This window comes from Vairimorpha necatrix, chromosome 7 (genome assembly GCF_036630325.1).
Source record: "Vairimorpha necatrix chromosome 7, complete sequence".
Classification (NCBI taxonomy): domain Eukaryota; kingdom Fungi; phylum Microsporidia; family Nosematidae; genus Vairimorpha; species Vairimorpha necatrix.
Window position 1 is genome coordinate 507,607 of NC_088822.1, and position 15,109 is coordinate 522,715.

Here is a 15,109-nt window from a genome sequence, read left to right on the forward strand (position 1 = left end):
TTGTTATAAGTTGGCATTTAGATCTTACTTACTCTACTAATGATTTTAAGACGTCACAAAAGTTTATAAGTTACTATAAATAATATAATTGCGATAAACTTCGCACCTATAATCAATGTATTTAGAATAAAATTAAAATGCTGATTGTTTTAGTTTTTGTTAAAGTAAATGAAGTTTTTCTATTAGACTTTAGCATTTGCTTGTATCAACACAGGTCGAATCGCATCCGGTGCTTGTGACGTACTTCTGGCTGTAAGTAAGAAAAATAATGTTAATAGTAGATGCCTCAAACATCGCAAAATTATATTTAAATTGCAAAACTTTATATTTTAGGATCATATTCTTTGAGCGCTAGTATAAGCTTAAAAATTTGTGCAAGATTGGTCAAAAACGCAATACCATTATTTTTATACCATCTAAAAATATTTATTAATTGCTAATATGCCATAAAAGGAATTCAATAAAAATAAATGAATAAAAATCGGAATATTATGAAAGTAAAAAATATTTCACCAAACGTATGAATAGTGATAAAATTATTTTAATCAGGTTTATTATTTGTTTTTCTCATAAAAAATTTCCCTTCAGTCTTCTAAACATCTTCTTGTTAAATGCAACTTCTTTTGCGCACTCGATAAATTGAGGTTATGAAATATTTTAATGATAAATTTAATCAATTATATAAGATGAATTCACCACCGAGGTTGCTATAATTGGAGACTACATAATGCAATATATATTTTTTATTTTTTCACCTTAATTGCTATTTAAAATCTTGTTTTTTCAAACTTCTTTTGATCTAAGCTTTTATCATTTAATCTGTGTTCTGTATTATGATTGAAAGAATCCTCTATTTGTATGCAGAATTGACTCTTTACTGCAGCTATTATTCATATTGTTAAGTAAGTCATTACTTTGACTGTCGTTTGCAGAAACTATTGCAAGTTTTAAGGAAGAGCTTGACATATTTGCATATGACGATTATTTTGTTTTTAACTCATACTTTAAATTCAATAATATAATGTAAAGTCTGTTTACTTTAATTAAAGATAAAAAAGATTTTAAATTGTAATATATATTATATATCTAAAATTACATCACAGCGGTTTTATAAATTAAAGGATATATCATGTGGTAAATGCGCAACCCCCCCCCCCATTTTACCATTTATTACATACAATTTTTTTCTGTGTCATTAATTGACGATATGACATTGTAATTTTTAAGTTAGAGTTCAAAAAATAATTTAAGACTAAAATTTATAATATTTGTAATAAAATTTTGATTGTCAGAGTCGAAAAAATCAGGAAAATAAGCAAAATATCCTAAAAAAATATAAAGTTAATTTACATATCTATAAAATTTATAAATTACTGAAAAATATGTTTGTTCATTAATACAAAATGTATATGCGTATGTGTCGTAACCTCGGGTGAGGTGTCCGAAACGAAGTTGTTGTTCTATGAATGAACAAATAAAGGGTTTTGTTTTAATTAAGTGTTTATTTTTATGATCTCTCTGTGGAGTCATGTTTACTTGTTGTCTCTCTGAGCTATTATATCTTTGCATCTTTTAGTGTGCCCTTCTTTTCATATTTTTTTATTTATAGAAAATATTTTCTAAAAATTCACTTTTTCTAAAAATTGAAAATATAAAAAATTTAAGAAATAATTGTGGTGGATACCACATCCTGCCTCTCTCATGGTTTGACGTTTCTTACGTGAACCCAATCTTCAATTCCTTGTACCTTTATCCATCGCTGCTTTTTGCCTACTTCTGTTATGTAGTACGGTCCGATGTATTCCTTATCCGTAAGCTTAGTATTTTGATTCTTAATGTAAACTTCTTGTCCTATCTGATATTTTTCCTTGACTTCTGAAGACGCAGTATGGGGCTTATAAGTAATCGGGGTTTGGTCTAAATCAAAGAAATTATATCCTCTTAATATTATTTTAGGTGACAGCTTGATTGTCCTATTCGTATTCTCATTAAGTCTAAAGTTTATCTTTCTTGTTATTGATTTAATCTCTTTTCCTTTATTCATTTTTATCACTTCCGTGATCGTCTTATTAATCGCCTCACTTATTCCATTTGCATAAGGCGCATAAGGGGGAATAAGTATGTGAATGATGTCGTTTTCTGTTAAGTATTGTTCGACTTCTTTATTCCTAAACTCGGTACCATTATCTGATATAAGTGATTTAGGTTTCTTATGTTTATTAATCCATTTATTTAAACATGATAACACACTTTCGCTATTTGCATTATATGTAAAGTAAACTCTTGATAACCTTGTGAATATGTCCGTTATAGTTATGTAATATCCTTTTTCGGTAACTTCATCGTGTGATATTCCTTCTAAACTGAATGGTCCGTATGTATCTGTAGAGATCTTTTCAAAAATATTAGAGGCTCTTATATTAACGCTTGGCCTTTTCTTTTCATGTTTTATCTTATAGTGTTTACACTTCCTGCACTCTCGAATTACTTCTACAACTTTAAGTTTTATATTTTCAATTTTGTAATATCGATAAATGTTTTCGTACGTCTTCGTAACCCCTACGTGTCCACTAAACTTATGAATTAACTTTATAAAGCGGAGGTCCTTTTCCTGTTTAATAATTCTCCTGTTTTTCTCGTCTCTTTCTCCTGTTAAAAATTCTTTTACTCTTTTTGCAAACTTTCCTTCTTTCGTCAGTTTTATTTGATTTATCATTGTTAATCTTGATAATGTATCAGCTACGTTATTTTTGCTCCCTTCTATTTTGACTAGTTCAACATTGAAGTCTTGTAATAGCAAATGCCATCTTTTCATTCTGGATGTCGCTGCCGTGTTTATTGTAATACAATTTTTATTATCCGAATAGATTATGGTGTGATAACCTTGTACTATATTTCTGAAGAATAACACGCATTTTGTTATTGCATATAATTCCTTTTCGACGATGGAGTAGTTCTTTTCTGTGCTATTCAATTTTTTACTATAATAACCTAATGTTCCATGATCTTGGTAAAGTATGCCTCCAATACCTATGTTAGAAGCGTCGCATTCCAATTTAAAAACTCTTGAAAAGTCGGGGAACTTCAAGGCACTTCCTTCCTTAATTTCGTTGCATATCTTTTGTATGCATTTGTTATGGTCCTCGTTTATTTTTATTTCCTTTGATTTTAATAAATCTGTTATTTTATTGATCCGTGTACTTAAATCTTTCACAAATGGTCTATACCAATTTAAAAGTCCTATTAGGCATTGTAAATCTCTTTTAGTTTTTATTTCTTTATTGAATATCTTATGTTCTAAATATTTTAAGTCGGGTTCTATGCCTCGTGAAGATATGAGATATCCTAAAAGGGTTATCTTTTCCTGGTGAAAATGAGATTTGCCTAGATTGATTTGTATATTATTGTTTCCTAATCGTGTAATAACCTCTTCTAATATTTTGTCGTGTTCGTGTATTGTATTCGCAAAAATTACTATATCATCAATGTAAACGAAAACATTAGGTATGTCTCCGAGAACACTCAAAATTACTCGTTGGAAAAGTTTCGGTCCTATCTTTAACCCAAATGGTATCCTTACATATTGATAGCGTTGATTGAAGAGTACAAATGTAGTTAGGGGTCGCGACTCTTTGGCCAGCGGTATCTGGTTAAAACTATTTTTTAAATCTAATTGCGTAAATATCTTCTTTTCTCCAATACCTTTTATGTTTTCTAAAATGTTTGGGATACTGCAAGGTTCATCAATTAAATAATTATTTAAGTAACGGTAGTCTATGACAAGTCGTACTTGTCCATTTTTCTTACAAATCAAAAATCCTGGTGACGTAATGTGGCTCTCAGATTTCTCTATAATGCCTTCGTGGATTAACCGTGTTATCTCTTCTTGAGCCGGTATTTTAAATTTTTCTGGTACCGGATAGTTCTTATATTGAGTAACTATGTCCTGTTCCGTTATATTTAGATTTATTGGTTTCATATATATAGGTTGACTTGTATTTAGCTTTTCAGTATACTCTTTAAGTAATTTGTCAGTAAATTCATGTTCTGTATCAAATTCTCGATGACAAGCGAATTTTTCGAAAAAAATCTTGTCTGGTTCTGACACTTCCTCTTGTGGTTGACTTTCGTGAATCAACGGTATTTTTATTTTTTTCAATCTCATTTCATAATTCTCATAGTCAATTATGCATCCATTGTTGCTTAAAAATACATTTCCTAGTATTAAATGATGTGCTGGATTATCCATAAGGTAAAATTCACTAATGAAGGGTTCCGCGCATTCCTTAGTCATAAATTTCATATCTGCCGTTTCATTTAAGGTAATTACTTGGCTGTTCCCGAATAATACCTTAATTTGCTGATTTTCGCGTTTATCAAGGTTAAGTCTTTCTACTAGATTTGCACTAACGATGTTTCTAGTGGACGCCGTGTCTATTAATGCGGTAATTTCTTCATTGTTGATCAATTTTACTTTTATAAAAATATCTGTTATTGGCTCTGTGGGTTCAAATATCATCGTATTATGTCGTTCAGTTTTTCTAAATGTCTTATTTTCGGCACTATGACCAACATAGTTTTGCTTCTTCTTAGGTAATATGCTAGAATTTGACGCGTTAAATTTTACTGGGTTATTGGTTTTCCCGTTTTCATTCCAGCTTTTTGTAGCGGAATATTTTTTTTGATTTTCTAATTGAAGATTACAGATGTTTAGATTGCTTAACTCTTGTTCTAGTAAGTTGTTAATTAATTTCTTCTCGTAGTTTAATAGGTAATTATAAAGTGTATCAAAATCTTCATCCTTCTCCAGGGATTGGACGTGGAGTTTTGTAAACCGTCCTAGGTTATTTAAAAAGGTGTCATGTAATTTTCTAGCGTACTCAGTTTTGGTGGTTTTTATTAAGGTGGTATAAATCTTCAGGCAAGTCTCTATCTCTTGCAAATATTCTTTAATAGTTTTGTAGTTATTTTGGTAGATTCTGTCTAGTTTCTTGGCGATCAAGGAGTAGGAACTCTTTGGGTACTTTAGTTTCACTAATTCTTCTTTCATGCTTTCGTAGCTCTTAGAAAATATATCTCGATCCACGTCTGGATCTCGGAATAGATTGTTTAAAATTAGCTGAAGGTTTTCTTCTGTCCAAGATTGCTGTTTCATAAGGGATTCAAATTCTTTGAACCAGTGGAAAATATCAACATTCTCTAGATCATCTACCTGTAATATATCGACAGTGAATTTAGTCGTTTGCCCGGGGATTGGGACTTCAAATTTTACGTATTTCTTATTCTTTGTAGTTTCGTTCATGGGATCTTTTTTCTTATTTGATATCAAATTGTCGTAACCTCGGGTGAGGTGTCCGAAACATAGTTGTTGTTCTATGAATGAACAAATAAAGGGGTTTGTTTTAATTAAGTGTTTATTTTTATGATCTCTCTGTGGAGTCATGTTTACTTGTTGTCTCTCTGAGCTATTATATCTTTGCATCTTTTAGTGTGCCCTTCTTTTCATATTTTTTTATTTATAGAAAATATTTTCTAAAAATTCACTTTTTCTAAAAATTGAAAAATATGAAAAATTTAAGAAATAATTGTGGTGGATACCACAGTATGATAAATAGTTTAGAAATATCATCCAACCAACTGATAATTTGTATTTTACAAATTAATGTAATTTTTTTACATTTTAGATTTAGCAAGACAGTTTGTTGAAATAAAAAAAAATTAAACCAAATTTAATCCATTATATGTATCTTATATTTATGTCCACTATTCACAGTGTTTTTTAATAATATTTTTATTCTTTACTACGCATATAACATCTATTTTTTATATCTATACTATAATTTTATGAATTTTTATACTCATATTTGCATTGTAATCAATATATATTTAGTGGCATTTGCATAATTTTAGTCAGATTGTTCATTATTAGTCTAAGGAAAGGCCTTTAAGTAAAATAGTATCTAGTATATACAGCAATTGTCTTGAATTATTTTCAAAGTTCTGTTGAGAGCCTCATAGATTCTTTTAAAGACATGAACAAATGCAAAAAGTTAAAGTGGAACGGAGAAAATCAGTAGCTGATGATCTTGTCAGATTTGTGTAAAAATTACTTCTACAATTACATAAAAGGAACAAGGTTGCATTTCGTGTAAATCTGTTAGATCTTACTGGCTTGAAGATTTTATCAAAAAAAGCTAATAAATGCAAAATTCGAAGAATAACAGATTTTAAATGTTTATACAAATGAATTAGTTCCTTGGGGATATACTAAGCCAATCTAGTGATGCAAATTTTAAGATTGTGTAGATTGAAATTTTAAAAACAACAAAAAAATATGGTTTTTTTTAAAATTAAAAATATAAAAAGCGTAATACTTTTATTCCTCTTGTTAATTCAATATAAGTATAAAAACGCGGCTAAAAACGTTTATAATCTCAAGAATGTGCTTTAAAATGAAGTTTATAGTTTGAACTGATTGAGTGCGCTTATAAATTTTTTATTTTGTCTACTCGACATTTCAAAAGACTGCCATTTCCTCATTCAACGATCAAAATAATTAATTAAAATTCACCATATCTATGACGCCAATAAGATTAGAATGCAATTGAAATGTAAATAAATATTTATAAAAATTCAATATAAATTAAGATATGAATAGATTCTTTGGGTTAATTCACAATTTTTAAATAATTGATGAACCCATTAAAACTTGCTGTAAAACGCCACATTTAATGTGTTCATAATATTCGTGGGATCTATGAAGATTAAAGCTTTTAAAAAAGGTTGTTTATTTAATTACCGATATAATGAACTTTCTAAATACGTTTATTGATATCTAAATTTTTTTACATTGATACTATGTAAAGAAGTATAGTTTTTACTATCAGTAGAGAGTATAAAATTGCAATCTAATCTGTACCGCAAACAAGAGTTTGTAAAAATTTCATCTATAAATTTCACAAGTCAATGTAACATAATTTTTTTTCCTATAAGTTAGCATCTCACATACAATATGTTTCTATTATGTCCTCATCTAGATATTGTGTACATATGAATAAAACTAAAAGGAATATATATTCTTTAATATTATTGTGACTAGTGCAAAATTAAACAAAGCTGATTTTATTTGGACAAAAAACGAGTCAGAAAGAAAATTATGATGTATAAATACGATTTTATACTACTGGCTTACTTGTAGTTTTTTATAAAATTTCAAATGATTAATTTGAGTATGTCAAATTAGTTCTCTCTTTGATCGGGATTGGTTATAAAAACTATTATATACACATTAGACTCGTAAATGAAAGAACATAAATTGTTAAACCTGTCGATACTGTAATTTTAATAATTATAAGAATGCTTTTAGAGTTAGAAATGGATTATTGTCAACCTTATATAAATTTAATCGAAAGCCATGTAAAAAGGAAATGCTCATTATGTGTATGAAAATAAAAAAATTGTATTTAATTTGTTCTTAATCTTTATAAGTTACTTACTTAAATTTGGACCGAATTTTTTTTGAATAATATAAAAATTTTATACTATAAAAACATTGTCCATGTTAAGTTTCAAAAAAAAATTAGAGAAATGTATTGATTTTTTTACTTTGTTTGAAATTTATTATCGAAAGCCCCGAGGAGTTAAACATTGGTAAAAATCCCAACCATCTTATCCAGTTATTTACAGAAGTTTATAAAGTAAAATAGTCTCATATTCGTTCGAAACGAAAATATAATTACTTTTTAGTAAATATACTTAGTAGGTAGCCAAACTATAAATAGTTGTGTATATAGATACTTTTTAATTCTTATTTGAGAACGACAGACGTTTAATCTGTTTTTATGTGCAAGATAGGAGATATAAATGCGGCATTCTTTTCTTTTACTTTGACTCTAGTGCACAGAGAAATTGTATTCTGTAATCAAATTATTAGCTAATATTGGGATTTTTTATAACTAAGCGAGACGTCGTAGATTGATGTCTTTTGGAGCAAATCAACACAAGTAAAACTGGGCTTAATGTTATAAAGTTATTGTATGAGAAATCCTAATAGTGTCTAGATTATAGTGCGGCGATATTGAAGAATATTAGTTTTTGATTTCTATTAATGAAATAGTGTATATGTCAAGCTATATCGCACATTATTTTTTGTAAATTGGGATATTAAAAAAAACTGCTTCTATTTAACAAAATTGAATTTAAATAAGAAACAGGGCTCTTATTATGCTTTTATTGTATCTTAAAATAATCTTCATTCTTTTTGTAATATTATATTATTATGGAAAACCAACAAATGCAGACATATATAATTCTATATAAGATTGTGAGATTAAATGTTAAAAGGGGCAATACAAAATAGTTTATATATTGAGATTCCATATAATAATTAACCAGGTATCCTAAAATTTTCAAAGGTGCATAATTCAATTTTTTAAGAATTCTTTTACATGAACGTATAAACCCAGTTTTAGGTTTAAAGATCTTAATCTTCTCGTAGTCGTCTACTATTATAATACAAATACCTTCTTCATTGTTAATTATATGAATTTCATGTATTCTCAATTTATTCATATTTTTTTGTAATTTATAGCTCAGATTATCGCTAAAGACAGTTGTTAATAATTCATCTATGAATGCTGTACATATTCCTATGTAAAACGCAAAAATCATTTTTGTTTGGATAAGTTTTTTGAGATTTTATAGATGTTCTGATACAAAATCAACAAATGATAAAGTAAAAAATAGATCTTTTTATTTTTGCAATATTAGTGGTTAATCAATTATAGATCAGTTATTATCTCTTATATATTTTCTCGTTTCATGATTTATTATTTAAAATATATATGACTAATAATCAAACAAAACGCTATATTTTATAATCATAAAATTTCTGAAATAGATTTTTAACTTTTTTTAAAATCCTTTATTATATTAAATTTATCAGTAATCGATTACGATATAAAAATTTCTTAGATAGACGATGATGATAATGATTAAGATTTTTAATTATATTTAAAATAATTTTCAAATATTAAGATTGTCATATTCCCCAAACCCTATTTAAAATGTATCTCGCTGCAATTCTTAATCTGTTTTGTAATCTCAAGCAATCGAACATGAAACGTAATGTTTCACAAACAAATAACACAAGATGATGCTTCAGTATATATACCGCTACAATACAGAATATAAAAAAAGAAGCGTACAGGCTTAAAAAGCTATTTTTAAAAAAGAACTTACGAAATATTTATTTTTTTATGTCAATTGAAAAAAAAAAGGATTTCGCTTTCTCCGGTTAAAGATAATTCATTTCATTTGAAGATAAAATAAACAACGTTGTATTTATTTTAAATCATAGCTAATCACATATTATATATTTATTTAAAATCCATTAATTACGTCACAATTTCTTGTATCAACATCTGTTCATCATAGGTTCTATATCCATAAACTTATCACTTGAAAGGTGTTTATATGCATCCTTTACAAAAATATTGCACATACCCGACGATAACTGGCAGATGCTATCAGACCCGAGTTTTATTTGGACCTATGAGAGATTATGGCCTTAAATCGTACTGCTGATTATAATTTATCTTCCGTTCCAATGTGCAGACCACCTCAATTCGATATCTCTAATCCAGAAGGTCTTATGTTAAAATTTCTTTAAAAGGTAACCAAATTATACACAAATGGGCTTTCTCAGTTACGACTAATTGGCGTGCCAATATACTATTGGCATGTCTTCTTTCAATATAGCATAAATTACATATATCCGTCCAAAGAATATATCTTATTATACTATTTTATTGACAAAAATTTTTAGGAAAAGTGCTTTTTTAGCTTTAAGATTTTGATCTAAAGATTGATGAAGTTAAGATCTAATTCAGAAGAACGCGCTTTGTAATGGTCAAAATCATATGTAATTTACAAAGAGTTGGGCACGATTTGACAAGTACGAAAAAATTTAGTTACAAGATTTTGAATCCTTTCGAATGAGAATTGTAACGATGCAAATTGAGAATATTGTATGCGATAAAATTTCTTGGGGATGTATGTATATGCGGAAAACGTATCTTAATGTTGAAAATAAACAAGCTTGTGTGCTAATCTGTTGTATGCAAAGCAATAATTGGTTAAAAGGCACTTGGCTGATAAATTTGGAAATTTTTTCAAGCCAGAACAAGATAACAGACAAAGTAGAGTAACAGATCTCGTTGATTTTATGATACAAGATTCTTTACACTAGGCCAAAACTTATGAAAGAATGATGGTTAAAACAGCTCAAAAATGCGGGAAGTTGGTAAGAATGGGCACGCCCTTGCATAGATGCAGTCAATGTCGTAAATTTTCCGTTTTGGTGCGACGATTATCAAGATAAAATTTTTTTTTTGTATCGTACCGAACGATTTTATTTCTGTGAATATTTATTGAACAAAAATAAAATAATATAAAGCTGAGTTTACTAGATCAAACATCCAATGGAAAAAGTGCTACTTCTGGACCGAAAAGCTTAAAGATTGATTAGTTGTAAACTCTACAATATCATCCGAATCGTTTTAATTGATAACAATGCCTAACTAAAAAAATTCCTAACATTTCTTTGTATGATAGGAAAATTAAACAATAGCCTTTCTAAAAAAAACAATTCAAGATCTTGCATGCAAAAATGATTTTGTAAAGATATCCAAGCAACTATTGTCTACGAAACAAAAACTCAGCTGTCAAAATGGCAAACACACTGTAAAGGATTCAGATTATAATTTGAAATTTTAATGTTCGTAATAACTAAAAAAGGTTACAGATTTAATTGTTTTAAGGAAATATACGGACATAAAATAACTATAAAAATGCTGAAAAGGTATTAAAATTGATGTTCAAGGAATTTTATGCACAATTTGCATTTATACGTTATAAATAATTTTTTTAACCATGCCATAGGTCCTATTATATGATTTTTACATATAATAAATTGGGATTGCCCGTTTTGCCAATTGTTTAACTTTAAAATATAGCATTATAAATATCAAACTAGTTTAGCTGCAAAATAGAATGTAAAATCGGCAGGGAAAACTCAAAGACACATTGACCGTATGCGTTTAGTATATACAATAGATTAAAATCAATAAAAAACATATAAGAGCCTTTGTTTTTTCTTTCACAAAGCATAAATTTCATATTTAAAAGCCTTGAGAGTAATTTTACAGCTTAAAATTTAAATGCTATTTCGTAATCGTTAATAAAGTTTCTCGACATATTTTTGAAATAAAATCTAAAATAAGTGTGCAGTGATTACCGCACTTAGTTGCGCAACGATCGCTGTATCTGTAAAAGCAAGCGGTATAGATTTGTTATTATAAGTGATTAAAATTTAGTTTCATGGGAGTATGAGATCTTTAAACTGCTCAGAAAAATCACATATTTAATCATAAACTTTAAAGAACTATGATTTTTTAGCATAGATTTATTTTATGTTCTTATATGTTTTCTCGACTAAGCGAGAGGTATTGTGGTCGATGGCATTTTAATATTAAAATTATGATATTCTTTATGTTAAAATAAAAATCAAATAGCAAGGTTCGTCAATAGATATGTACAAGACAAATTATTTGAACTATGAAACTGCTGATATGCGCTATACAAATGGCTTCATTAAGTAAACAAAAATATTAATTTTTTGAAGTTACTGTCAGTTATTAAAGTTGAATTTATAATTAGTACGGATAAAAACAAAATATTTATTTTCTTTTTATGCTTTGATTTTGGCCCAGTATGTTTTGAGGTAGGGATTTTTTGTGAGACAAGTTATTTTTGATTTTCTTGAAAATATATACTGATTAAAACCTTAGAAAATTGGAGAATAAAAAGTCATTATAGGCAAGAAAATATTGTTTCTAATATATTGTGCAACAATATAAATAAATATGGTGCCTAAAATTTCTATAGGTACATCTTTTAGCTTTTTTAGAATTTTATAACATGAATGTATAAAACCAGTTTTAGGTTTGAATAGTTTTATTGTCTCATATGTGTCCACTAAAGTGACATAAAGACCTTCATCGTTATTTATAATATGTATTTCGTTTATTCTCCTTTCATCCATTTTCTTTATTAATTCATTTCTTAGAATATCGTTAAAAACAGTAGTTAACAATTCATCTATAAATGCCTTACATATTGTCATGTAGAATCCAAGAATCATTTTTGTTAGGATTGATTTTTTGTTTTTATTTATTTTCTGATACAAATCAACAAAGATATGGAAAAGTAATATTTTTATTTTATGTTATATTAGTGATTTATCAATTAAGTTAAGGTATTTATCTAATTTTAATTTTCCCATTTTTTATGTATTTTTATAAATATAAATGACGAAATATTCAAGATAAAACATTAATAAACACACCAATAAATTTATAAATGTATGTTTTTTTTGTTTAAAGCTTTGATATTAACTTTTTTTTTGCGGCAAATAAATACAATATAAAAATTCATTAGATAGTTTTTTGCGATAAATAATTTAATTAAAAAATTGATTGAAGGACTTAAGATAATCGTGTTGCACCAAACTTTTTGACAATTTTTTGGTGTTATGAGTATTTGAAGATTTGTAAATTGTATTATCGTGCATGAAACGTAATGTTTTATAAATTGTTTTAAATGATATGATGGTTAGATAGTTACCACGTCACAAACCGATTTTGAGATATATTGTGAAAATACGAGCTTAGTCGGCAATTTTGCTGTTTATATTTTTGTATAGTTTTCAACAATTTTAATTAAAAGTGAGGAGAAATTCAAAAATTAGAAATTAAAAATATTTTAAAGAAAAATATTTAGACTAAAAAAAATAAAATTGTCTACAGCGTAATTTTAAATACAGAATCTATGTTATAGACTGTTGTATAATAGTAAAATAAGATCTAAATTTAAGATATTTATATTAATTATCTTGTAGTACTACAAATACTAAAAATAGGTCTAATATTTATATCAAAAGAAATAAATTTTTATATTTAAGATATTGTATAAATAATTGTAACAAACATTTAAAAATTAATTTAATGAACGGTTATATAGATTTTATCAGCATTTAAGCATATTAGAGGTTCAAATATTTTTATAAAAATTGATAAAAAAGATTTAGAAAAATAAAAATTATAGAGGTAAACAAGTAAGATGGTTCTTGTGTTATGACATATTAAATGTACACTATAAGAACGGGGAGTTTAATAACATTTTTAATAAGTTTTGCTTAACATCACTGCGTAGTTTAAGTTTGTTAAAAGCCCCCTTCATGACCTTGCTACTGGTCTTCTTGTCAGAAGTACAACGAGATGCCCTCAATAGTCTCCTTAATGATCATCGTTTGGATATACGCTTAATTTCGCTCAGACATTTTTTTTTAATTTTGTATATTCCATGTACTTACAGACTATGAACCTGAGCATTATTTTTTTTTCTTTTTTACCATGTTATTTTTTAAAAGTTAAGGTTCTTTACTATATATCAATAACTCACACCAATTATAACATAATTTATTTCTTATTTGGTTTCTAACTAGCGTAATGATAAAAAGAGTCTAAATTTACTTATATTCCACCGAGTTAACTGTATAACATAATTATATTTTTGTAATATTTTATTTATACTTATTTAACAAAAAAAAAATTGTTAATTATACGGCCTGTTATGTGATACAAATTCGTAAACGATATGCAGTTTTTTTCGTTTTGCCAATAAAAAAATAAGGTCTATTGGTCAAGACCATGAGATAAATATGATATTACTTTATTTTTGCTGTACTTTAAAATTCGATAACCACATACTATGTTATGTATCCATTTTTTTAAGCTACTGTAAATATAACGATAATCCTATAAGAGGTATAAGCTTGTAAAAGGCATATCACACAATACAAAAAGTAAATAGGATATGGTGCCTTAGCATAATGGTCGAAAACGATGTGTCCATCGAGCAATGGCTGGGTTCAAATCACGACACTAAAGTTGTTTCTACTTTTTATAATGTAGTTGGAACAACTCAGATATAGGAAATGTCTACGATAATCATTAAGTTGATTCAATGAAGCTGTGTGTTTAGCCACAAGGGGATTAGCATCTAGTGTAGAAACGCACCTCAAGGCCGAAAACAATATCAATCTTGTGGTGACTTAATGGTACTAAAAAAAATCTGATAGGTATGGGGTAGGTGGACCTCATGGCCGGTGCACTCTAGAGTGGGACCCTAATGCTTACTTAGAGACTGGACGAAGATGGGCAATAGAAGTTCTCGTGGACCCTACCCTTCAAGATTTTGTAACACGGTACCCGAAACTAGCGGTAGACTGGTGATCAACCTAGCACAATAAAAATGCCGGGCTAGTGGTTTCGAGGTGTAAGTAGCCGTGTATGGATACAGATAATTGTAGGGACTTTTGAATAGTACGATTATTCTATCCTCGGGTTATAGATACCTATGCCAGTTAAGTATATCCGCCATGAGGTCACTATGGATGCGATTTGAGGTATAAATGGAAAATGTTCTCCTGGGGCCAAAATACAAGGTATACGGCAGAGCTTGCTGCACCGCAAGTTGTATAAGGGAGTTTAGTGAATAAGAATCTCATATTATCAGTTGGATCAAGATCACACTCAAATCCCTCTAATCCCTATGTAAGGTTTCTCCCCACCTCTACTTGCAAGAAAAAAAAGTAAATTGGAGACAGTCTAAGATACATAAAGACTGGTAAAAATTATAACATGAAGTCAATAAAGTAGCAATGTTCTTGGTGGATCTTCACAAACATGTGTAATATTGGACTTACATTATAGACAGTGTTAAAAAAAATATATTTATCAAAATGGTTCAGAAATGGGTTTCCCAACCTGCAATTTAACGTTTAAAGCGTTTGTCTTCCTGATGTATAACATATGTGATTTAGTTATCGAGAACCTCAGAACGCATGCTATTAGAATATTTTTTGATTATGTTTTTATACAAATAATATGACAGGGGTTGAAACGTATTTCGCTGCCTGGCTGAGATTTTTGACATATGGCGGTCCCAATATCCATTTCAGGTAAATTTTAACTTTAAATGTCCTATA

The 15,109-nt window shown here is 28.2% G+C and overlaps 1 protein-coding gene across 1 annotated transcript; it reads right to left on the reverse strand.

Moving 5' to 3' along the window:
* Positions 1-11,845: 11,845 nt before the first annotated feature.
* VNE69_07060 (uncharacterized protein) lies at positions 11,846-12,202 on the reverse strand (the record flags this gene model as incomplete). The annotated part of the gene is made up of 1 exon (XM_065474064.1): positions 11,846-12,202. The coding sequence occupies one exon, from the start codon at positions 12,200-12,202 to the stop codon at positions 11,846-11,848; it is 357 nt and encodes a 118-aa protein (XP_065330136.1).
* Positions 12,203-15,109: the final 2,907 nt, after the last annotated feature.